Raw genomic sequence first — 25,472 nt, forward strand, 5'->3', positions numbered from 1 at the left:
TACAGAAACATCCACGCTTCTGCTTCTTTTCTAATTAAAAAACAAAAAAACCTCAAGCAAACCAAGAAGCACGCAGGCCCATCTTCCCCTGAACGTCCACGTGGCTGAACTTGAGTCAGCTGTACGCTAAATATTATTTATTTGCAATTAGTGCATTGAAGCCACCTGCCGCTTCGTGTTTTTGTCCGTCTGACTAAGGAGCAGTCATGGGTGTAAGGCTTGCCCATGCTCTTACCATGTTATGTGCCAGTGCAGCAGCACACGGTCCTCTGGCATTATTTCCAGGTGCTAGCAGGCTGTGATTGGGAAAAGGAAGATAGCAGACAGAATTCATACTCTAGCACTGCATTAGTGACCACATCCCTCTCTCTACATGGGACAGATTTTGTTTTCTGAAGCTGCCAGCTGAGCAAAAGAACAGCAATTTCTGTATTCACCCCCAGTTTTCCTGCCAGAAAGGGTGGTACGCGCTGCCATGCTGGACATCTCACTCCCTTTTCTGTCCTGGGTTAGCATTGCTCTCTCTGAAGTGGGGTTCACATTGGACTCGGCCTTCTCTGTGTTACCGCAGCTGAACATCTGAATCAGACACTTCCTGAACTAGAAAGTTGAAACAAAGGAGACAAGTCAAAACACACAAGGAATTTCCAAATGTTTCCATGAGGCAGTCTGTGACTGTCTCCTGGAAACTCCAATGAGTTGGAGGGGAATACACAGAAATAGCCCCACAAAATGGTTGGCCTGTGCCACCATGATGAACTCTCAAACGGAGAAATAATAGCGGTCTATAAAGATCCAGGCTGCTGAAAAGCCTTACTCAAAAAAAATCTTTTTCCTCTTATGCTTATTACTAGCCACACCTAACAATTTCAAGACAGGACCGGATTTCAGAGTAGTTGGTTATTTCTCCAGATTTGTAAGTAAAAGTAAGTTGCTTTCATATGCTAACATATTAAAAAATGGTTTATTTCTAGCTTGTTCATATCCATGAGCAGGACGAGACCAACACACTCCTGCAATGCACTGGGAAGTCAGGGTAGGGTCCACAGGATGTGAGGTGAAGAGCTGCTCTCTCTGCAAGAATAAATAAATGTATTCATTGCTTTTCATTCAACCTGCACTTAATATTTTTCTTCTTTCCATGTACACACCTATGCTCTGCTTGATGCTACCATTCCCAGTACCCACTTTATCACGTAAATCTTCTTTTCACATTTATTATCATGCCTGTTACCACAGTGAATACTGATCACTCTGGTTCATCCCCTTGCCCACCCTTCTCCTCTGCATCTGACTCTGCCCCCACTCCAGAGAAAACCGTTCAGTCTCACAGAGATGAGCAGCATTTCACCCCTCCCTGTGCACACAACTGCAAATGCAGCCTTTCCCTGACACGAATTCAAGCTATGGAACCCCTCCCCTCCACCACACCTCAAAATCGATTCACTGGTGATGCATTCCTAAAAAATTCTAGAAATGTAATGGGACAGTCTCAAAAATAGAATTTTCATGCAAAGACCAGAATAACTGATGTTCAGTAAGGGCTGATTTCCTCGCTAATATCTAAATCTAATAATTAAGATCATGATTTTAATAGTACTCAGAAGCTTATGCTGCATTCCAGTTAAGTAGATGTATGGCAATATTGCAGCTCTAAATGCTAAAAAAGTATTGCAATGCTCCTTAACTATTGTGTAGGCAGACAGAAATAATTAAAGAGCAAGACAAAATGACAACACAAGCATTAAAGATGCATTTTGAGTATACAATACCTGTTTGTTCATAAAGACATAAATAATCGGATTATAAACAGTAGCAGTTTTGGAAAAGAAAGCTGGAACTGCTGCCAGCCGAGGATCCAGCTCCACGGACGGGCACGCGGCGACCAGGATAGAAAAGGTGGCGTACGGTGTCCAGCAGATTAGGAACGCAGCAATCATGACAACCACCATTCTAGTCACCCGTCTCTGTTTCCTGGCTGTTCCCCGCCTGCCTTGCGTATCCGACACCTGCAAACAGAGAACAAAGCCTTCAGCCAGCCGAGCTGGCGGGAGGGCGGACGCTCTGCAGCCCTTCCTGGCTGGGAAGCTGAGGAGATGGCCCGGGAGGACGCGCTCCTGGACCGCGGGCGCCGATGCTCCTGCTGAGGGTCGCAAGCGGCTGCACACTGCAACCACAGCTATGGCACAGCGCTGTGCCGACCCGCGAAAGCAAACGCAGTGCCGGCAGACCGGCGAGCGCCAACCGTGAGAATTCGTCCCAGCAATTTTGGCCGAGCCAGACATGGGATCCGGCCCTCTCCACGGAGCTCCAAGAGGCAGGACATCGCGACCTGCCCCAGTGGCGACAGTAGCATCTGCTAGCAGAAATACAAGAAGTGACCTCTAAAAACACGAAACAAAACTTTTCACTAGGGGTGAATCTAGCAGAGCTGCCTCTGATTGAAGCAGCTCTGGAGCCGCGCAAAGTCTGATGAAGTTGTGGCTTGCAAGAAAGCCAATGGGAGCGTTTTACCTGTACTGGTAGGAGCAGCAGCCCGCTCCTCCCCCTCTGCAAAGCTGCAATCGTTGGGAAACACATTTGCTGCAAAATGCAGTGAAAGGCACAATTCCATAACAAGGCAGATATGAGACGCAAAGGCAGCATTTAACGAGCCTTGGGGCCAAGCAGCCTTAATCTCACCTACAAGGCTTCCTTCTGCAGCACTTAGTCCAACCACAGCACTGTCCTTACGAGATCTTCTTACAAACCTCAGCAGTTTCAAACTTCTTCTGAGCTCCCCTTCAGGGCTTTGCTGGGGGCTGGCTTTAAGTACAAGCGCTTGCCTTCAGCTACAGGCTTCGGGGTGCCGAAACCTGGCTTGCTGGGCTGCCCTCAGTTAGTGCAGCAGTTCAATCAAAGGCAAGGTGTTGGCTTCCTCACAGGGACGGCAGCAGCCACGGCGAGTCGTTCAGCAGAGAGCGAGCCTGAATGCAAGCTCTTGCTTTCTGTAGGAGAGCTTGTGAATAAAAATACCGTATTTCAAAATGACAGAGATAGATGGTTAAAACAACGGTTACTAGTGGTGCTGCATTGATTTCTGTGGGTAGAGCTGAAGACATTTTCCCCCGTTCCCTTTGGGCTACACTCACCTAGTCTATATATTACTTAATGATGGATAGAGGAACCTCCTGGGGGTGTCGAGAGCACCTCTTTACCTGCATAGAAAACTGTTTATCAGGTGCTTAAAAAAAAGAAAAACCACAGATGGTCTGACTGAATTTGCTCTTTATTTAACATGAAGGGTTTTGTTGGTTTAATTATCAAAATGAAACAAATCACTAGATATCTGAAATGGCAAAGCCTGAAATGAATAAATACCTCCTAACCCACTCAAAATAATATGTTTTTCTTATTACAGGTGCCTTTTACTTCCAAACTAAACTTTAAGATTGAAAAAAATCTCAGCAATAAATTTAGAATTCTGAAACAACGAGGACTGGAAATATGATCATGTCTGTGATAGAAACGGGAGCGTCTGCAGGCAGTTATAGGAACAAAGGCAATGAAAATACCATTTTAAGAAATAACAACAACAACAATGGTAGTACCTACAAGCTCTTAGGCTTCAGTGAAGGCTGTTTGTTGCTGAGCAAATACAAAATGTTCCCTGACAGAAAATACAAAACATTCCTGCAGCAATTTTTCACACAGAAGAGATCTAAGGCACCGTACTCTGCGAGAAGACCCGACTTCCCTGCACCCGGAGCACGGTCACCTCCGGACAGGGTCAGAGCCGCTGCTCGTCCGCTGCAGTGCCGCAGGAGAGCGCGTGAATAAAAACTGCATGTTCGAAATGACGGAGATGGACGGGTAAAGCGGCGGTTACTCGTGATCCTGCCTTGATTTCTAAGGCAAGGCAGGGTGGAGGAAAGGCACCGGCGTCGCGGCACGCACCCGGCCCGGCAGCCCCGCGCTGGGACAACCAGGAGATGCTGCGCCGGCGCCTCGCCGGCCGAACCCGCCGTGGGAGCAGCTGCGGAAACCTCCGGTTTCGGAGGGTGTCTGCGGTTTTGTCGCTCTGCGCCGGGGACGTCAGTGAACAGGGCACACGAAGAGCTCGTTCACAGGGCACCAAACGAGCTGCTAGAGCCATGAACCAGAGTGCACGGTGTTAGAGATGTGGCCGCCCATGTTACCGGGGAAGCTTTGATTTTCTGAATACTGATGTCTCCTCAGCATCCGGACAAACCACAGAGAAACGCTGATGTCTAAGTGCCCCGGGAGCAGATGCTGATCGAAGACAGCATGGGACAGACACCTGGGTCAGCAGGTGGAGATGGACGCCTCGCACTCGCTGCCCTCCACGTGCATGCTCCAGAGCTTTTCTGCTGTGATAGGTAAATAGAGAAACGTGGTGGTGCGGGAAACCCGAGCCCAAGGAGAGCACTCGAGTGGTAGCGCCGCCGGCTCTGGAGCGCTGAGCGGCGGCAGCCCCAGGGCCCGCGGCGGGGAGGCCCCAGGGCCTGCGTCCTGCACCCCGGCTCTCTGCTCGCTGCAGCCAGGCGGTCAAAAATGGTCCTAGTGGCGCGAAATCAGTTCTTCCTGTGATACACCTGCCTCACGGGCAGGTGGCTTTTGCACGCAGCCGTGTTTTAGGCTGTTAAAAGTAACAGGGTCCGGCTTGGAGAGGTGTAACACCTCTGCAAAGCCCAGGGAAAGCCGGCGAAGCCGGGCTCGTTAAAGCGCGCGGCCGTGACGGGACCCCGGTCTGCGCGCGCGCGGCCGCCGACAGCTCCGGGGGTGTGAGGCAGGAGGCTTCGCTCAACCTGGCTGAGACGCGCGCTCTCTGAGGGCGCCCGCCGTCCCCCCAGCGACGGAGGGCGCGGGGAAGGGCCCGGCCGGACCCCGGCGGCTGCAAGCGCTGCAGCAACGTGGCATCGCAGTCAACAGCGATCACAGCGTTGCCCCAAATTAGCATAATAACCAGCTTACTAACCCACTAAAAGTAGTAGGCGTTCTCCTGTTCTGTGGCCATTTTCTTTTTTGCTCTTTACAGATTCTACTTTGTAGCAGGTCAGTATAATTATTAAATAAAATTCAAAAGCATTTCTCAAGTCTTTTAAGTGTTCCCGAAGAACCTAGTATTTTATTCACTAGACATTATAACGTTATTTACCACTACTAGCTTTTATTCTGCTTGTAAGCATTACACAGTATTAGCCAGCACTCTCAAAATTTACAAATGCTGTGATTTTAGGGTAGTTTAAGTCTTAAGGAGCACCACTGAACTGAAGTACAACTGTAAAGAGACTAATACTGGTTTATTCAGTTTCTCTATTTGTGATACTGCCGTGCTCTTTCATTCCTACGGTGTTTGGCTAACAAGATGTACTGATAAATGGTCTAAACTGCACACTTTGAAAGATCATTTCTAACTATAGCATGAATTTCTGTGTGTGAGAATTATTACTTATCAAGGCAAAATAACTGAGTGCATTTACTACCTGGAAATTTCATCTGCTTATGCCTGATCTTTCTAGAAAATAAAACACGAACATTCCCAATGCTTGCGTACATATGCCTTTTCAAAGTGCTTCTCCTTACCTTTCTTAGCTTCTGCATCCATTTTCCATAGGATACCAAAATCACTAATAACGGCACTATAAAACAGGTGGTGAAGAACTTAATAATGTAGGTATGATCAGTATAAGCTCGGGAGTACCTGAGTAAAACACAAAATACGTTTTATACATATGTTTCATACACATTCTTACGATTCATTTTGCTCTTTGAAGATATCACTCGTATTGAGTCAACCGTTTTTAAACAAAGCAGGTGACGGCCGACGAGCACCGGCACCGGCTCGGGGGGGGTGCAGTGACGCCCGGCGCCGCGGCGCTGCACGGGGATCAGCACAGTCCCATCGCGGGCGGCTCGGCAGCCACACGCGCACCTCTCCCGAGGGCAGCACAGGGCTGGGGTCTGCATGCGTCACTTCACTAAATCTTACAAAAATTCATGGAGATGAAGAGAACTCACATCCTCAGTAAGTCCTTCTACAACTACTCTCACATTATAGGCTTGTCAGCATACAACTATTTTAACGTGGCTCCTGGCATGCTGAGGAGTGTGATAATGCTAGCGACTCCTGCAAAGCAGTGCATCTATTTCATGGGACCATAGGAGCAGGATCATAGGAGAATTTGGGTGGGAAGGAACATCTGATCTGTCCTCCAGCTCAAAGCAAGAACAACTATGGGATCAGAACAGGTTGCTCAGGTTTTATCTGGTCTTACAAAAATCTGGGTTTTGTCTGTTCTAAATCCTGACTAAAACACAGGGTGTGGGACAGTTATTTTCATAGCAATAGAAGCTACTCCTCTTAGATAGTATGATCTTTTTTAAAAAAAAAAAAACTTCTGTTTTCTTGACAAGTTTTCTTCAGCTTTGTTTCAGCTCTCTCTACATCTGTTGCAGAAGTGCGTCATCTTTAAGTGCTATCTTTAAACCCCTGCCCCCGGAACTGTCTGCATTGCCAGTTCTACTTGTTTACCATTTGCTGCAAGAATGGCCTTACCAGTTAGGTTCACAAGTGGTCCCAATCTTACTGGTGGTGTAGCTGCTCCAGCCCATGGTTGGTGGAACAGTCCAGACAAAAGAGAAACTCCAGACGAAGGCAATGCCGAGGGCTGCGTGCTTCCCCCTCAAACGCATGTTTCCCAGCGGGTGGCAGATCACAACGTACCGCTCGAAAGCCAGAAGAGCAAGAGACCACAGGGCAACGATGCCTATGGCAGAGAAAACACAGCCAGCATGAAAAATCAGCTAGATTCACTGAAAAGCAAACTGTCCCACAGCAGCCTAAGCAGTGAAAACATGTATAATAAAACGTTAAAATAAATGCACGCGAATTAAGAGCACAAATTTTTCCTGCTTGCCTTGTCAGTCTACAGTATAGCAACTACAAAAGCAAGCAGCTAAGTGCACCATTTCACTGATGATGACAGTTGTACTCTGAAAAGCTGCAAATTTTATGTTTCATCATCTCCCACAGGATAATATTTCTAAGGGGAGTGGTAAGGTCTAAAGAATTAATACTTGCAAAATACTTTTGAGGATAGAAGTTCTACAGGTGTGTTAAACAATATCGTAAGAAGCATGTGGATGGTCATAAGATGGAGACCAATTTCGCCAATAAAATTCTGTGGGGAAAAAGCTAAACCTCCATCAACTAAGAGGTGAATCCTCTGATGATCCATTGGCAATATTTTGAGTATCTTTTTCTCTCTCTCATTTTTACATACGCACACATGCTTATACAGAAACCTTGGAAATAGTTACATATACTGAAATTTTTTTCTAACATTTTCTGCCACAAAATAACTGTTGAAGATCAACTTTTTTTTCATTACATTAAACACATCAGTGAACAGCCTGCATGCAGGAAGCCACTGACACATGACAGCAATAGCAACACATGTTATCTGCTAACACAACATCAACGACAGGATACGTGTGACTGGGGGAAGATCCAGGGAGCTCCATGGCGTGTAGACTTGGTAACTGGAACCTGCAGGGCAGCCAGCAGAATATATTTGCCTTTTGAGTCTGAGCACATACATGTCTTGAAGGAAGCTTCTCTTTAAGACATTGGCTGAGGGAGAAGAACACAGAGCTACAAACAAGAGCAAGCTTACCAAAGAAGGTGACAGCAAACCCTTCCAGCACGCAAGCCCAGCGTCCCATGTAGAAGTAACCCCTTAGGTTGGCTAAGCAGCTGATGGTGCCACCAGTCAGTGAGACCAGGAAGTCAGCCACAGACAAATTGACTATCACATAATTGATGGGTTGTCTCAGCTGCTTGAACTTAGAGGTCACCAGGACGACAGCCAGGTTCTCGGCCAGCGACAGGGAGGTCACCACCAGCATCACTGCTGCCAGCAGCTTGAAGTGCCAGGGCTGGATGGAGGTCAGGGGCTGGCGGAAGGGGTCCCAGTCAGCTGGGACAGAGGGAGCGGGCAGCTCCGACACATTTGCAGGCACTGGGGATACATCCATCTTTTCCTCTCACTAGAGGAAATGATATTGTATAATATTGGAGTATATGAATCTGTAAATAGTGTCCAGGATTAAGAGAAGTTTGCTGCCGCCAACAGAAGCGCGAACAAACCCTCCGTCATCTGCTTTCCGGTGACAGTCCAGGAAACAAAAAGTGCTGATCAGCGGGAAGGCTGGTGCCACGCAGCGAACGAGGGAGAGGTACGCGGGAGGACCTTGGCGGGACCGCAGCCTTCCGCCTTTCTCCAGCTGCGGTCGATACCGTGTCCTCCTCTGCGGGAGGACCCAGCCACGGGAGCAGCAGGCTTCCTTCTCCTGCAGCAGCTGACAGCAGTGCAGAAATATCCCTCGGGGCCCCTCGCCCGCGTGCAAGCACGAAGCGCTTGCTCGGATCCCGCCCTGCATTGCACCGCGGAGCGGAGCCACCCCTGCGCGCACAGCGAGGGATCTGCTGTGCAACCCCCGTGCGAGGCGGGGGTGGGGGGGGCGAGGGATCACCACCGGGGCGGGCAGAGCCCCTGGCTCGCCACTTGCAGGCGGCTGCCGAAGGAGCCTCCCCGCACGTTAGCCCCACAGACTTGCAGCCCTGGGATGGAGCTGCCCCACGTGGCAGTGATCAGAGCCACTCAGCAGCGCGTCCGTGGGTTTCTGGAGCAGACGGTTCGGATGCTCCCCCTGAGACGGGGGGCACCACACCATTAGCGCTCAAGCTGCACCGTCAGATTTGCAAACGTGCAAAGAGGAGTAAATCAGCATGGTGTGACAACAGGTGGCGCAGAGATAGCAGAATCAATAGCAAATCATGTACTTTGAGAAAAATAAGCAGCTGTATCTGAGCTCCTCTCCGATGATCTCGAGCAGATGCTGTCATTCTACTCGCTGGCCAAGGCGAGGTGCCCCGTGCGACAGAGTGCAGCACTCCCAGCGGACACCCCGCGGATATGGGAGCCCTTCGCTGCACCTCCGCTGAGGGGAACGCTGGGGACCACAACATTAGACAATAGGCAAAGTCAAAAACCACAAAAGCAAACCGGATTCCAGCTCAGGAGGTTGCAGTTTGGACGCACTTGCATTTGCTCTGGCCTGTGCAGGAAGCACCTCATTAGCATGGGTTAAAATCCTTTCGTATACACTAATGGGATTAAAAGGGTTTCTGGACACTAGCCGAAACAGTCCATAGGAGAATTTCAGAGTATTTCTGGCTCAAAAAAAAATTAATTCCCACTTATCATAACTAAAATAACAATTGTAATTTTAAACTGTTAGCATATATGCAACCAAAATGGAAGAGAACGCTTAAGCAGGCCAAATCCAATAACAAAAATAGCCATAAAATTATACTTTTTCAACAGGAATATTAAAAAAATAAGCATCATAAATGGAAGATAGTATTACAGGAACATTAAACGGCCATGGTAGGTCTTTGTAAGGTGTGATTCAGCACAGCTCCATTGCCTGCAGATGACAGAGGAAGAGCCACACCGAACACTTAAAGCTTGAAAATTATGTTAAGTGATACACGATTTAACGCCAGCATCAGAATGAAACTGGAACTCTGGTCTCCAGTTTGTCTGTCCTTCTCAGGCACTGCCTGTTCCTCAGACTGAGCGGCACGGGAGCTCCAAGGTACCGCGATGTGCAGACCTTGGCAGCACCCATGCTCCTCTGTGGTGTGAATCTACTGACTGTACATTGACACCTCTTCGTAGGCTGGAAGAATGTTGTTTCCAGTTATTTTGTTGCTCTTTCGTGCTTTCATGTTGTTCAACTTCTTTGTATGAGTAATGATTTTTTGGTTGCAGCTTAAATGCCTCCTCTTCGTCTTCATCTTGTGCTTCCTCTATGCTTAAAATCCTTTAACATTCTCAAATTGTCTTGGTTATCTGTTTTCTTGCCTTGTTTTGCTTCTTTGGCAGCTGAATTTTATGACTTGACAGTGATTCTCTGTGACATGCTCTTATTACAATTTATAGCATTTATGTTTCACAGTACAGAGGGCTGCTCATCTCTATTTGCTACTGTTCTTGCACTGCAAGCCATTTTTTGTCCAAAAAATATAAAATTTTTGTAATTTTGTTGTGAGGCTGGTTTCTTTTTGAAATCAATGCAAGTTGAATTTAGAAAGACAAAGCGTTGCTGTATGGCCACAGAGAAGAGAAGCAGATTGCGTCCATAGCCTCCATTTAAAGCAACAGCTGTTCTCCAGGATTGTAACACAAGATCTTCATCTCCTTTTATAAAGATCTAGGTTACTACCTTCCTATGACATTAGCCATTTCCCATTTCATTAATGTACAAATTCCTCCTTCTGGGCTTTCACACACTGAAAGTTTGTTGATTAACTTGGAGCACGTGCAAACTGAGGGGTCCCTGCCGAGAGTTTGCCATGCCTTGCCCACGTGACCCATTACTGCCTTTGCTTGCCCAGCTGGAGCTACAGTACGGCTCACCTCCTTCACGATGGCGCTCCCGACAAGTGCTGACGGTACCGGAGGTGAGCTGGCGAACAACCAGCCAGCCTCAGGCTGCAGCTAGCCTGCTGCTGGGTTGAGGAGGCACCACACCGCCAGTGAGGTGAGGAGGACGCGCGGGCAGTAGCACTTCCTTAGAACTTCTGCAGTAATTCTAGCTGTACAACAAGATCGGGATGACAAGAGCTATGGTGAGATCAGATCTACTTCTGAAATCACATGTAGCAGTTTGAACTAGTCCCAACTTTGCCTGTCACACAAAATCACAGAATGGCTAAGGTTGGAAGGGACCTCTGGAGATCATCTTTTCCAACCCCCCTGCTCACACAGGGTCACCTAGAGCACATTGCACAGGTGTGTGTCCAGGTGGGCTTTGAACATCTTCAGTCACGTAAGACAGAGAGGGAAATGAGCTGTTAAGTCAGTGTGATACTTTGAGTGGTGTCCTTGAATTAATTCACTTGTATGCTTTGGAGCATGTGAAAGTCAGACCCTAGATGTCTTCTTACCAGCAGCAATGGCCTTCATTCCTAGAAGCGGCTGTGAAGGATTTACTTTGTCCCTAAGAAGGATTTGGTTCAGTCAAATTTTAATTAGAACAGGTGGAAGGGCCTAGAATATTATAGGGAGTTTTTGTTTGCTTGTTTTCACAGTTGTCACTACCCAATCTTATCCTGACCTGCATCGATGTTGGACTCTTGTCTTCAAGATGAACAGGACAACTGGATCAAAAATCATAAAGCTTCCAAATGCAACACTGTGCAAGAGAAAGATTGCAAGGTTAGTGCCATGACCTTGCAATGGCAGCGAATTAAATTAGAATTAGAGGGTCTAGAGGTCTTCTGACCTAGTTTTCTGTCATCTTATTTCAGGCATGTAGAATATACATTTACACATTTTTTTTTTCCAGAAATATCTTCCTTAAACTTTGAATAGGTAAAAATAACTGCTCAGCTCAAATAATTTTTTGGCTATCTTGGTGGCAAAATGTTTCTGGGGGTTTAATAGAGCTGTAAAAATGTCTTAGGCAAATTTGGAAATACTGGATAGCAGTATTTTTTAAAAAAAATTATTGCCAGAAGACTTATAAATTAAAATTGTTTGATGAAACAGAAACAGGACAGTGATTTTCTAGTGTGTTGAATTTTTACTGATTCCTAAAAGCTGCTCTAAATAGCCCCTTGACCACAAGTACATGCAGATTGGTGGGCTTGGGCAGTACAGAGCTGTTATGATGCTACAGAAGACCTCCCTTGCTCAAGGCATTGTCTAGTTGTCATTATAATGTAGATTTGTAATGGTTTTGAATAGCTAGACCAGGAACCAAAAGACTGAGCCATAAAGACTGAAATAAATGGAAACATCCTTAAAATGGCAATATGCTTACCATAGTATCTAATTAGTGAAGATTTAAATCCTGCCATCTGATATCTTCATAAAGATAAAGATTTAACACACAGGACCACTTTCTGATAAATAGACTGTATACACATAATACCTGTTCCTGGCTTTTTGCCTCTTTTTCCTAAGGAAATATGATACCATACTGAGTGAAAACAAAAACATGATCTATGTTCAGGCTTCTACTATTTATAGAAAGTTATTATTGCAATTTCTTTAAGGACAGCATTAGATTTTAGCCACTACATGAAGTCCTTACTGGGTTGCTGCTCACGTGCAGTACCACACAACTAAAGACATTGTAAAGTATTTCCATACAACACAATTTCTAAAACTTTGGATGATCAAGGGAACACAATTCGTCTAAATAAACAGTCTGGACATCGAAGAACTAATGCAAAAGTCATTCTCAATAAAGTGACTTTCAGTTTTTCCTATTAGTCAGATTGTGCCACTAAAACTTTTTTTTCTATGTGATCTCTTTACTTATCTTGCGCACTTGTCTGTGCAGAGAGTACTCTAGATGTTGGCAACTGTTTTTTAATTGATTTCCTCCTTCCCCTTCTTTTTTAGCTGCATTTTGATTTTCTGACAGCTGCTGAAAGCCCACAATTACACATTTGAAGTCCTCTCGGGAAACACAAGACTGTAACAGCAGAAACATTTTGGCCTGCTCTTGCCCTTTTGAGTGACAGGCAGGAATTATTTTGTTCTCCTGCTTATTAGAAGAACTTAAATGGAGGTTTCTTCATAAAAATATAAATTTTGTGTACAAAATAGGTGTTCTACACTGGAAGAGATAACAGCATAGTTACAGGAATTTATTAATCAGCAATATATAACAAAGCTGGTAGCCAAACAAAACATGTTCTATTATCTATGAATAAGAATATAATTCAAATAAGTTGCGTATTGAGCATCAGAAAAGGAAATCATTTGTGAGCAAGCACTCAGGCTATATTTAGTTAAGCTATATTAACAATAACTTGCAGTTTGGGGCCTCATGTGAGCATGTAAGACGGCTGAATACAAATTCAGCAGTGCCTTGCGAAGGTAGTGTGGTGCCTTGCAAGGCACAGCTAAGCTTTTAAACAGGCCCTCAGGCACTGTATAAAACCAGCGGAGGGTTGTGGGGAATGAAGAGCCTCCCCCAGCAAGTCGTCCGTCCCCATCCTTGGGGCAGCAGCACTCGGGTCCTCCTGCGCCCAGGGGAGCTGGAGCTGGTTCTGCACTGAACAACTCATCCAGCAACCAGTGCATGCCTCTAAGAACACTAACTAAACAAAATATGTCTCTTACAAGCATCACCACACCTCTCCCTCTGCAACATTCAACTTTGTTACAAAAAAAATCAGTTAAAGTCTATTTTTTAATCACGCTTTGCCTTTAAACTGTAGCAAGCCACAAGGCGAGTTTTGCTCCACTCGTAGCGGAGGACCAATGCTGTTTTTGCAGGCTACAGATGTAAACTGGTAGAAGACACATTCATTTCATCTTGTTCCTGCTTGCTCAAAGAAAACAATTGAATGAAGATATGTGGTTTTAAAAATGATTTCATTAAGATTTATGTGAGTGCCACAGTCAGTTCTACATTACACAAGACCTATCAGACCAAGTCCCTACACTCTCAGAAATGTTTAGCTCACAAATTCAATGGTCAATCAGTTGCACAATAAAAAATAAGCAAAAATCTCAGAAACAAAACAAAGCCTAAGTATCTTCCATTCACTCACTTAAGTTTCTTAAGTATTGAAAAGACTGAGTTATGGCCATGTACCAGTGAAATTCAATCTGCTCCATTTGCCAAACTAGCCAGAGCCGCAGGGAGTCCATGCAGAAACCAGCTGTCTCACGGGGCAGTGGAGGGGAGACCGGTCAATGAGAAGGCTCAGAGCGCTGAGGATGTTCACAGTTACACTGTGCGCCTGGCCAGTTGTCAGCCCTGGGAAGCTGATCTGTTTTGAGCTCATTTCAAAATAGGACCATGCCTTGATATTTGACTGCAAACCCAAATATCCCTGAAAGCCGAAGTTCTTTAGAAGAGAGAGGCGTCACTTCCAAATAAAATTAGGATAAGATGAAATCTTGGATACAGGATGCCAAGTACATTTGCCTGAAGCTAAGAAATTCATGACTTGTGCTAAGCTTGTGACTTATTTGGTAGTCGTTATTTTAATTCTTACATTATTTTTGTAAGTCTCAGAACCTGAATCACAAGCATATGCTGCCCTAAAAAAAAAAAGGATTTGAATGGGAACAGGGCTAGTGCAAGTATTGCTGCAATGCTTGCTTATGACCTGCAATGCTTAGACAGACTGGGACAGCCCAGCACTCCGTGCTGCGTGGGGGCTGATCAAAGGCTACAAGTGCAAGAGTCTCACCCTTGAGCCTGTTGCCAGGCTCAGAGACTGAAACCACCAGCTAGCTGTAAATAATTGCACATAGTTCATGGCACTGATTTCTTGCACACAACAGTCAGAGCTGGTCCCGGAGAAAGCTGGAAGAAAGGAGCATGAGTGCCAAGTGAATGAAAACCTGGCGTAGCTCTATGCTGTGCAGGGAAACCTGCATTCCTACTCAGAAGCATGGTAGTGAAGTGAGGGAAACGTGCTGGTTATTTATATACTTGTATCCTAAAAATCTAGACTTACTCTGAAGCATATGCACACCACTGCATGGTGTTGGTTATGTCCATTTCTTTAGCTAGATGTTCACAATTGGCTTTGGATAAGAAGTGGTGACCATCTCTTGCTTTCTAATCAAAACCTAAATTTGAGTATTTATGCATGTTAGTGAACTCTGAATCCAGGTCCGAGCCTCAGGACTTAGGACTGTCTCCTGTTCCTTGGGTAGTTTTTCAAATCAGTTCTCTTGAAGAGGAGGGAGAAGAGACGGGGAGGGGAATAAAAAAAATCAGAAAAAAAAATCAGTAAGAATCAGGTATCTGGCCAGTGGCATCTCATTAGTGTGGTATAAATCAAACATAGCATGACTTTGCCTTCTAGTCGAGGTTTATTTATACTTGTTTGGGAGTCAACTCTGTTACTCCCTCATGGCTAGAGTTCATGATATGAGAGTGATGGTATTATAAGTGGTAGCATCTACCCCAGAGATTCCCAAGGAAAAGGGAAAAATATTAAGTTCCCACCTTCCATTTGACCACACATCACATCGACGTATCTCTCGTGGAGCATCTTCAGTTAGGGAAGTCTTACTGGATTTATCTGCAGGTACAAAAGGTTCCTCACATTTCTCTGGGTTTCTTTTTTTTTAATATAAACTTCAAACTTCTCTTTCACTGAAGTTGTTTTTAAAGTGTATGGACAAAACGCTATCAAAACTTCTGGTAAGAGACAGGATAAAATGCCTTATGAAAGTAATCCTTGTTAGGGGAGTCTCAGAGACAGGAAGAAAAGGTTGGGGAAGTCACTGTAGAGCCTGGTAAACAGTTAAGACTTCAACCAAGTTCCACAAAGAACAACAGAAGCATTGACCATCACTGACCATTAAATGGATTTTCTGTCAGGAGCCCAAGTCAAACTTACCAGCATCATTAAAGCCCCTGGTGCAAAGGTGAGCAACCAACTGTCACCAGCAATCACAAATATAATAGATTTTTTTTCTATTCAAATAATACAGTACTGTATGCCACAGCCCTGAACTATCACGAGGGCAGAGGCCCCGCAGCATAAAAATATCTGCTCATTAGTTTCACCTACTAGAAGATATAATGTACCTCAGTCTATGGAGAACATGTAAGAGAGTGTTCAATGTATGCATTGAATCCAGCCTCACTTATAAAACGCCATTCCTGTTTGCAACTCCTGCAAACCAATTTTGCTATTTGAATAAACACGGTTTTGATAGCTTTGTTAATGTGTTTTTTCACCTATTTAGTGAAGTTACTATGGCTAGTTGCAAAATGCAATCAGGCTTTGTGTCCATAATTTTCCTCTGGGTAGGAATGGCAAGCAAAGAAGCTTTCATCCAGAGTCACAAGCTTCCTAAGACTCTGGCATTTTTATCAAAGGCTGAAACACTTTATATACCCTGCGAGGTAAGTGCAAACCTCCTTTTTTGTTATATTGTTCATGTTTCTATTTAAGCAACGTTCAGTGCTGGCAACCTTGTGCAGACAGAGTCACACCAAGTTCTTAACCTCTGGAGAGAGCGATGAGGGCCAATGATGCTCCCTCCTCCACAGCTCTGCAGGAAGGCACTGCATTCTTACTGCTTTTGGTTTTGGCTTAGTGCATCTTTTTTTCAATCCTCAGTCTTCACCAAAAAAATTCTCTCTTATTCTGTAACTACATGTGAAATCTGACATTCCATTCTTGTTATGCACTTGGAGGGGGGAAAAAAAGAAAAAAGGCCTCAGCTAACCAAGAGTACTTACTCTCTACATCTCCTTATCTGGAAAAAATAAATCACATGCTTCAGTCTCTTCAGATGATGCTAGCTAACAGTTCAAGACTTCAGGCCTTTCACTTATCAAATGAGATGCACAAAGAAGAGGAAAATATAACTTGACACATCAATCCATCATGTTTCTGTGTTTTGTGACGCAGTAAGGATGCCGTAAGTGAAACAAAACGCCCACTTATGAAGTAACCCCTTTCAGTGTCAGACATCAACAGCTACACTTTTGTTCCTGCTAGAAGGCTCACCTGGGAAAAAGAAAGATCCCGTCAGTCTGTGCATTTCCCTGTTCAGCATGCAACATCACTGCAACACAAGTCCTGGGACACTATAGCATCCCCTTTTTGTTCCCAGAGAGCCTAGTGCGACAGATAAACTTCCAATACATACTGTTTTCAGCTTAGTCACAAAAGGAATGAACTACCAAAACATACAGGGGTGTTCATTTTTGCACACTAGGGACATGTTTCAGAATGATGGGTTATGATATTTTCACCAAGCACTTGAAGATCCTACAGACCTTTGGGTCTTCTTTTCCACTTTGTTGATCTCTCTGCTTTGTGAAGAATTTGCTCTCATGCTAAGTGCTAGACTTCCTATATGATTACTTTGAGACTTGTAATAAATTCTGCGGTGTCTTACAGGAAAATATTCTTTGTTGAGTTGTCTCACTGTTTTAAACAGACAAGGATATCTTTCATTAGTCATTCTGTCTTGATTTTTGAATTATTTATTGAACAAAGATATGTTTTTTTTCATGCCAGTACAATTTGAGATGGTTTTAACTTACCTGTGATGTAATTTATTCCCCACATCTGAGGTGGAGACTGATCTCAAACAAACAAACAAACAAAGTTAAACCTAAACCCAACAAACAGTACTTAGAACATTTAACAAGTATTTCAGTTTTTAGTTCCAAAAATTCCAAGTTTCGATGGAAAAGCATTGGTTTCATCAAATAAATGTTTTGAAAAACAGGCTGTACATTTTCAATTACTATATCCTGCTTTAGCAATGTTTTTAAGATAACCAGACTCATGCTCCGCTTTCTTACTGCTACTTTTTACAAGTAATCCAGTATGTCTTCATTACGCCATACTGCAAGGAGCTGAGATTGACTGGGTAACAGCTAAGGGGGTAGTACAGTATTTGTGCACCAGTCAGTCGGCCCATCGCCTGCTTTAGCCCAGCGCAGCGGATGCTGAACCTGAGATCGTTTCCAAGTTGAGCCCCCGCTGTTGGCTGAGGAGCTGGTGGGAAGGGGAGCCTCTCCAGGGCATCCTCACAGTGCTGGCCCCAGCATCCCGGCCTGGGAGGCTTCATGCAGCCGCAGCACTAGGTCAAGGTGGTTCTGCTTTGGTAGCAGCTCACAAAGGATCACAACAAGGAGCAGGTTCCTCGGATCAAAGGGTCATAGAAAAACTGAGGTGAAAGAGACCTTTGGAGGACATCCAAATCCAACCTGTGGCTAAGAGCAGGGCTACCTCCAAGGTCAGGCCAAGACACAGTTTAGAGACTTCAGCTGCTGCATGGGTTTCAGAGACAGAAAGGGTACACAGGGAGACAGACCATAACCACATCTAAACTGAGGGGCAGTAACAGCTGAGTCCGAAAAATAGCCCCAAACCACCCAATCTGTTCATAGCTGCAGTTGCCATAGCACAGCATGGTGCTTTATTACTATACAGGAGAATACAACCATTCCCTTTGCTACAAACGGCAGAGCAAACCAGGCTGCAGTGAGAGCAGAGCATGTTTAAGGTATTTCAGAAACAGGCTGCAACTGAGCCAGCTTGTTTTCCATGCTTGAAGAAAAATACTATTCATGCAAGCAGGCTATCAGCAACTTCTGGCACTGCATAGCTGACCGCAAAACCCAGAGGAGTCCAGGCTGCTCCCAGGATACCCCCGCATTACCTAGGAGAACCTCCTGCTCTAGTTTCTCTTTTATAAATTGGTATAAAAATCCTGGCATCCCTTATAAAGGGGTTTAGATCTAATGATGGAAAGCACTGTACAACAGCTAGAAATTTACTTACAAGAGCTCATTAATATATCCTGACCCAACTCAAAAAGGCAAATAATGATTGTCCCCTATTAAACACATCTCCTCCATGTTCAAAGAGGAAGCATGTTTCACACTCAAGTCATCAAACTGAATCTAACATGATGTTATTTCATTCAACACAAATGATTTTTTTTCAAATTATTTTATAACCAAGTTTTTGTCCAGTTAGACACAGTTAATAAAATCGTAACACAATCAGTAATTAATTTCTGCATTGTCCTTCTCCATACAAACTGGAAATAAGAGCTTTTTTTTTCCTCATAAAGTGGAAGAGTAAGCAGGACAAACTTCTGACAGTTGATCAGGGAATCATAAATTAACTTAAAAGCTAAGAAGAAAATTAAGTCTTGATTTGACAGCTGAATGGTAATGCAGGATCCTGATTACATTATAGGAACTATGTCCCTCGTATAATGGCATTGTTTCCTAAAACACAATGAAAATATTTAAGATTTTAATGTTTAATCAAACAGTTTTGATTGTGTCATAAAGTCACCCTTGTCCTAGCTTGCTAATTCTTCTAATTGTGATTAGTCTTCCGATTCATTTCCAGACGCTATCTGCAGAAACCTTTTTTATCTCCGGAAACATTCACCACTTCAGTGGCTAAGGAGGAACTTGATGTCTGTTTTGATGGCATGTTAGGTTCAGCAGTCTGCTATATTTATGAATTTCTCTGCCAGTGAAAGACCTTTTATTTCGCCATTTGTTATTCATTTTTTTCTTATCTAACTTGACACACAGTTAACACTGCACTATCGGTTGTGGAAACAGTCTAGCACTTTTGGAAGCAGGAACAATCCAGTCCGGCTATCTTGAGGAGGAAATGTAGACCTGGGTTGTGCATAACATACTCATTGCATGTTGTAATAAGCCTCACAGTGCATATTCAGATATTCTCTCTCTCTCCATGGCTTATAGTATTAAACACCACTCAATAAATAATAATAAACCTTAAAAGTTTAACTAGCCCAAATGGGCTACTTTGGAAAATTTTGGCCCAAGAACAGCTGTTCTGGGTTGTATATAAAGTGAGATGGCATCTCCACACATTTCTCTGTGAAAGGGTACTACTACGTAAGAACAGCATCACTAACATCAGTTTTTGAAAGAATTACAAAGAGTGACAAGACTTGAGTTTAAGAAGGTGAGTGCCCCAGGCCTGGGCAAAATCTGCTGGTGAATGTGCACCACTCAGTTGCCTACGTTATTCCCCTGATATTCCAATTCTGCATCTCTCCCAGTTCTGCACTGCAAAGTTCTTGCCTTAGTGAATAGGCTTTACCTAAAGATGTCCACTGTAATTTGATTTAACCACTAGCAGAGGTTTTTTGTGGATCTATGGCAAGGTATTAAAATGAAGTGTTACAGCATTTGAATGAAGGATTGAGGCAGGTAAAGACTATCAAAAATACAGTTACTCAATGTAGTAAAGCTATAAAAGTGTTTTCCTCCTAAGTAATGGTCATTATCAGCTATAACTACCCACAAAGACATTTTGAAAGTCTTGTCCCCTGAACCATTCCTAATTCACACCCCAGTGACATCAACGATTTTACAAGGTCAGTCATCTCGATGCAGTTTGCACAGCACGTCTTGCTACCATGAAAGCAGCGTTTTCTTCAAGGATGCAGGCGCACACCACAATTACAATACAGCGAGCCAGCACAGGTCTCGTGATGGAAAGAGCAGGAAAAAAATAGGATGCCCCCTCAAAAAGAGAACATACTGGTTAACTGCTGGTGGCTGAGAAATAATCATTCTTTCTCTGAAGATATTCGGACATCACAGGTCAAGTCGCAGGGACACGAGGAGCAGCATCACCCTTTTGTCACCAGTGCCTCAGTTTCCTTCCCCTCTCAGTTAACAAAGAGAAGAATTTGCCTCTTAAATAAGCTTCTTGCAAAGTGTCCAGATCTGTGTAAATTGCCTTATCAGGGTTTCCAGCAACCAGGCTGCTTTGCTGGGAGCAAGGCAGGGAGCAGCCGCGGAGCTGGCAGACCTGGCCAGGGCCGACAGCTTCTGCTGGCTACCCGGGGCGGGGGGCGAAGCAGTCGAATAGTTGAGACGGAACCACCGCTGCGGAGAAACAGATCCGTATGGCGTTGTTTAATCACACCAGGGAATCCTGCTGCCACTATAGTACCTCTAAAGGGCACTAAAAGATAATCAACCAACGTTAGCCTCTTGCATTATGCAATACATTGTGGATCAAGTGTTGTATTTAGATTTAAAAGCCGTTTGTTACTACATGGTATCATTTTCTGGTCCAGTTCAACTAGGTGTGTTTCCATTCAGTCATTTCAAAACTACATGTTTTAATAGGGCCATACCCTCTTGCAAAAGCTGTCTCACACTATTTTCTTTTGGAAGATGCTGAGTATAATCAACACCCTTTTAAGTGCTGAAAAGGTTTGAGAGTACCACAAACTGGGTGCTAGTCTGCAGCAGGCCCTTTTATCGGTATTCCTCATTAATGAGAGCAATCTTTCTGACGTCCCCGCAATTGCTTGCGTAGGGGATCCACGGGGACCTACCCTTTCCAATGGTATTTACAACGCCCTGGAACAGAGCTGATGTTAAACTTGCTGTGTCTTCCTCTGGGTCAGGACACGCTGATCTGATTGTGCAAATGCCCAGGCAAGCGCTTACAGTAACTATAGCGAATAGGCCCCGATTTCAGCGACACTACAGCATATGTGGACGAAGGGAAACAGGTTGGCTGCACACAACATGGAGGTTTTATCGCCCAGTTAATGAGTCGTGTGAAATTCCAGTTCCCTTTCAGAGCGGTGCGCACTCCCTCCTGTGCACGTGTAGTAAGAATGGTGAACACGCAGGTGAAGTAAAGGAACAGAAGCAGCCATTGCCTTGCAGTGTACTTTACAATATACAATTTAAGTTCAGAAATTGCTTCCACGTACCAGTATTTGCAAAACTGTGGATGACTGACAAAGAAGAAAACCTCAGCCTTTAGCTCCACAAGGCAGCAGGACAGGGATGTCCAAGAGGTCTCCCCAGAGGTGCTCTGTGCTTTCCACTCTCAGCACCTGCAGCAGGAGTTTGACTCCTGGGAACTCTTTAAAGGCCATTTCCATCCCCATGTATAGCCCCTGGAGTGTTAGAAAAATCTTCTTTTCATACTGCATGAAGTAGTTAGGAACTTCTGAAGGTATTTATGATAGGATTATGGTAGGGGGAAGCCAACCATGTGAAAAGAAATGTTCTGCTTGCCTGGTTTTATCTGATTATTTTTGGAATATGACATGGTGGAATGCATACAATCAGATCCTGCAAGCCAGACAGCAAAGCTTCCCAAGTGTCTTGTCCTTTTCCTTGAATCTTGTACCTTTTTTAAAAACTTTTAAGTAAAATGGCATTGAACAGTGCTGCTAATTTACAGTTCCAACAGATTACCATCTTGCATATGCACCTTCAGAAATACCCTGGTAGGCTAAACCTATCAATACGAAACTGGTAAGGCCTGTTTCTGAAGCCTTCCACTGCGTGGCAGTTTCAAGAAGTCAAAGTAACCACATGTGCCATTGAACTTTAAGGGAAATAAATACTTAGATTTGCAAGAGAGTGAAAACAAAGCTTATTAATTTTGAAAAGGAAGGGTATAACAGAGAAGTTGCTTGCAATCTTCATTACTGACTTAAAGAAACACACCTAAAGAAACACTTTCCTCATAATATCAATTACATCAATCGTATCATCATAACTATTCTCTCTAAAAATATTCTCCTAGTGGGAGATGATTTTATGGGAAAACACCAACCCCATAGTGGGTTGTCAGCACCTCAAGTCTGTCTGCTTAAACACAAATACTGCTGAACACCAAGCAATCTCTTCATGCTTGCACTGTCTTAATCTTTGCACCAGTTTGCTAATACAGAATAAAATTCTCACTTGTTAGAAATGTTGCACATTCTTTATTTTCTTATCCAAATTCATTAACCACATACCTACACCTGTTTAGTGTTTCTCTTTATGGGCATATCAACATCCAGGTATGATGTAGGCTCTGTCAAGATCCGATTCTGCGATGTGCTGAACACCCACACGTCCTTCTGGAGGCCGCTTCAGTCCAGGAAACCTTAGGTCTAGTTTGCAACTCTGCTCTTCTGGTCTGTACACCAGACATGCACCCAGCCAAAATCCCTGTTTACTCCAGGGGTGCAGAGGTGCCAGCATATCACTATTTCCTTAGTTTTAGATGCTGAACTCTACTTCAGGTATTCTGTGCTTATTCTTCCCTGCACAAGATCTTCATGATTTACTTTATATGCTAGAAAGAAGTGAGGATGTTGTTAAAGAAGTCTGTACTTCTAATCAGACCTCACAACAAGGTTCTGCCTGCCTGCACCAGGCTTTTATAGAGCACTTCGACTGTTAAAATGCAAAATTTAAATTCATTATATGCAATAAAATAGATAAATTTCCTCAGATGAGGATTAAAGACTCAGCATTAGTCAATACTTTCTTATTTCTGACTTGACCTAGACAAGAATGTTCTGAAAAAAAGAACAAGGAAAAAACTCTTGACAAAATTATATATTTATATATATCTGCAAGTGTGTTCAGATAGTTGGCTGATAGTATATTTTCCAAGTTGCAGAAATGATAAAAAAAATGATAACTATACTAGAATCTTTTGGTTGTATGAGAGGCTCAAAATGGTATACATATATTTAATTCAGCAAACTTTAGCAGAGTTCTACGGCTAACCCCTAACCTCAAAATGCATTATCATTTTTGGTTCTTAACTTTTTGGAATTAACTTTATGTAAATTAGCTGAAGACTGAAAATTATTCTGAGATTTTATTAAATTATTCTGAGATTTCATTAAACATCACTATAATATTAATAACTAAAGTTCAGCATCAGAAAGAGTCAAACATTTTGCTTCATGTCAAAAGCTGAATCTACCTTTTTCCAAAATCATTCCTGTATACTCCAGGTAGCTGGTGAAAACATTCAACTGTAGATTTTGCCGAGATTAAGTCCCTGCATGTGCTGTATCATTATGCTCGCAGAATTTTTAAGTTCATTGCTTCAGACCTCTGTGATTAAATTGATGGAATTTATCAGAATAAGAACTGAAGCACTACTGAAAATTAACTATAAATACATACTTTACAAGCTAACCTTGATCTGACCCTATATGGCTTATAGGTGGATCTGATCCAAATGCAGTATTGGACATTATGCATCCAATATAAAACATATAAAGCCTATATAAAACATTTCTATTCTTCTCTGCTCTTAAAAAAAAAAAAAAAAAAAAAGAGAGAGAGAGAGAAATCAATCTGAAATTCCCCCCCCCCCCAAAAAAAAATCAAGATGGCTTTTCTGTTTCCCCTGTACTCTCATCAGTAAAGGTTTGATTGCAATCTTTCTCAGACAGCTGCAAAGCTTCACCGACTCTGCAAGGTTTCCCCAGTTAGGGCAGACATGAGTCCCACTCTGCAAACTGGACACACACTTTCAGGCTCGCAGAGACATTTCTGGAACACATCTTTGGCAAAGCATCTCCTTTGAGATGCACCAGAAAGAACAAATACCAGCTAGTGCATTGCCTCTTTTAAGGTGAAATTGCAGCATTCAGAGCCAGAAAGAGAAAAGCTTGTTTGATTACCAGGGTCTGGACAAACTCTAGAATCAGATCTACTGAGAAAGAAACAGTCATTTCTCACAGTGAAAGTGTACCGGCGCTCATGAGCCCTCTTTAATGTTGTGGATATGCTATTTAGGTAACTGATGAGAATGTGTTCAAGCACAGCAGCAGTCTAAAAAAATAAAATTGCAAAATTTAGTTTTGCCAGCTTCTGGAATTTTACCCTAAGCCTTTCAGTTTTCCTACACTTCCTAGCAAGTGAGACCCAAAATAAGAGAATATCTCACCCTAGTGATTACAGAGGGAAACATGGAGTTAGGCATGTAACAGGCTGCATGCAGTGAAAATGCAACTTGGGTGCCTAATGTACAAGTTTACAACCTCCAACCAGGTAGCAGGGGGCCAAATTAAAGTAGTAGTATAATGAGAATTTTTAGATGAAGAATTCAGAAAACCTCACTATTGAGGGAATTAAATGTCTCAGCATCTCTCTCTCAGAATCCCCAAAGCAGGTGTCCTTCCTCCTCAGGAAAACCCAAACTGTTCAACACTGCTGAAATTGAGGGAGAAAAATCTTTAGAAATACACTTGCATATGAAATGGATTTTTGCACAAAGACTAACTTTTCCCAAATTTGGTCAGCTTTCCCTGGAAACAACTCAAGGCAGACATCCTATAGCTGAAGAAACTAAATGTGAAGCTTATTGTGCTGGCATGTAAAGTTCTAAAGCTTCTTACTGAAAGAGTTGTAACACTGTTTACACACACACACACACACACACACACACACACACACACACTAATATATTTTCCTTAAAGCCAGTTGCATCTTTAGTTGAAACAGTTAACTAAGAAAAAAGAAAAGAGGCAAGAGCCACCTGGCATGACTCTACCATTCTGAACAATTAGGCACTTGAAGTCAGGCACTTTAGCAAGAACAGAACAATTTAAATATCGGCTGCCAGTCTCTATCAATAATACTATGATGTTCTTTTAATTATTATATACATAAAATAGTTCCATAGAGATGAAGTCATTAAAATAGATTGCAGTCACAGTGGAATGGGACTTATCCCTATATCTTGATCATTTTATTATTTGAAATCACTGACCCATGCACTGTATCACATTTAAGCTGAACCAGATATTTCTAGAGAATTAGTCAATCACAATTCATTTTCCAATCTTCCATCTAGCTTATAACTGTCTATGATAGGAGTTCTCTGATGGCATTGCATCTTTTATGTACTTTCATCTATCTGAGCTAGGTTTTGGTTAATAAATCTTATTTTTGCAGTTGTGCTAGAACAGAAAGAACATCTATTAGTTGAAACTTATGAGAAGAACATGAGATGTTCCGAGACATAATTTTAAAAGAAAACCATAGCTTGCATTGCTGAGTTCAAGGTACTATATAAAACAACCTTGTATATATGTGGAGCTGCGGAGAAG

General features: G+C 43.4%; 1 protein-coding gene across 1 annotated transcript; it reads right to left on the reverse strand.

Moving 5' to 3' along the window:
• Positions 1–369: 369 nt before the first annotated feature.
• LOC134142825 (vertebrate ancient opsin-like) lies at positions 370–8,040 on the reverse strand. The gene is made up of 5 exons (XM_062580370.1): positions 7,680–8,040; positions 6,560–6,770; positions 5,587–5,704; positions 1,773–2,009; positions 370–600 (listed from the first exon to the last, which is right to left on the reverse strand). Exons 1-5 carry the CDS (start codon positions 8,038–8,040, stop codon positions 370–372), a joined length of 1,158 nt encoding a protein of 385 aa, XP_062436354.1.
• Between the last annotated feature and the right edge of the window lie 17,432 nt (positions 8,041–25,472).

Source organism: Rhea pennata, chromosome 7, assembly GCF_028389875.1.
Source record: "Rhea pennata isolate bPtePen1 chromosome 7, bPtePen1.pri, whole genome shotgun sequence".
Taxonomy (NCBI): Eukaryota; Metazoa; Chordata; class Aves; order Rheiformes; family Rheidae; genus Rhea; species Rhea pennata.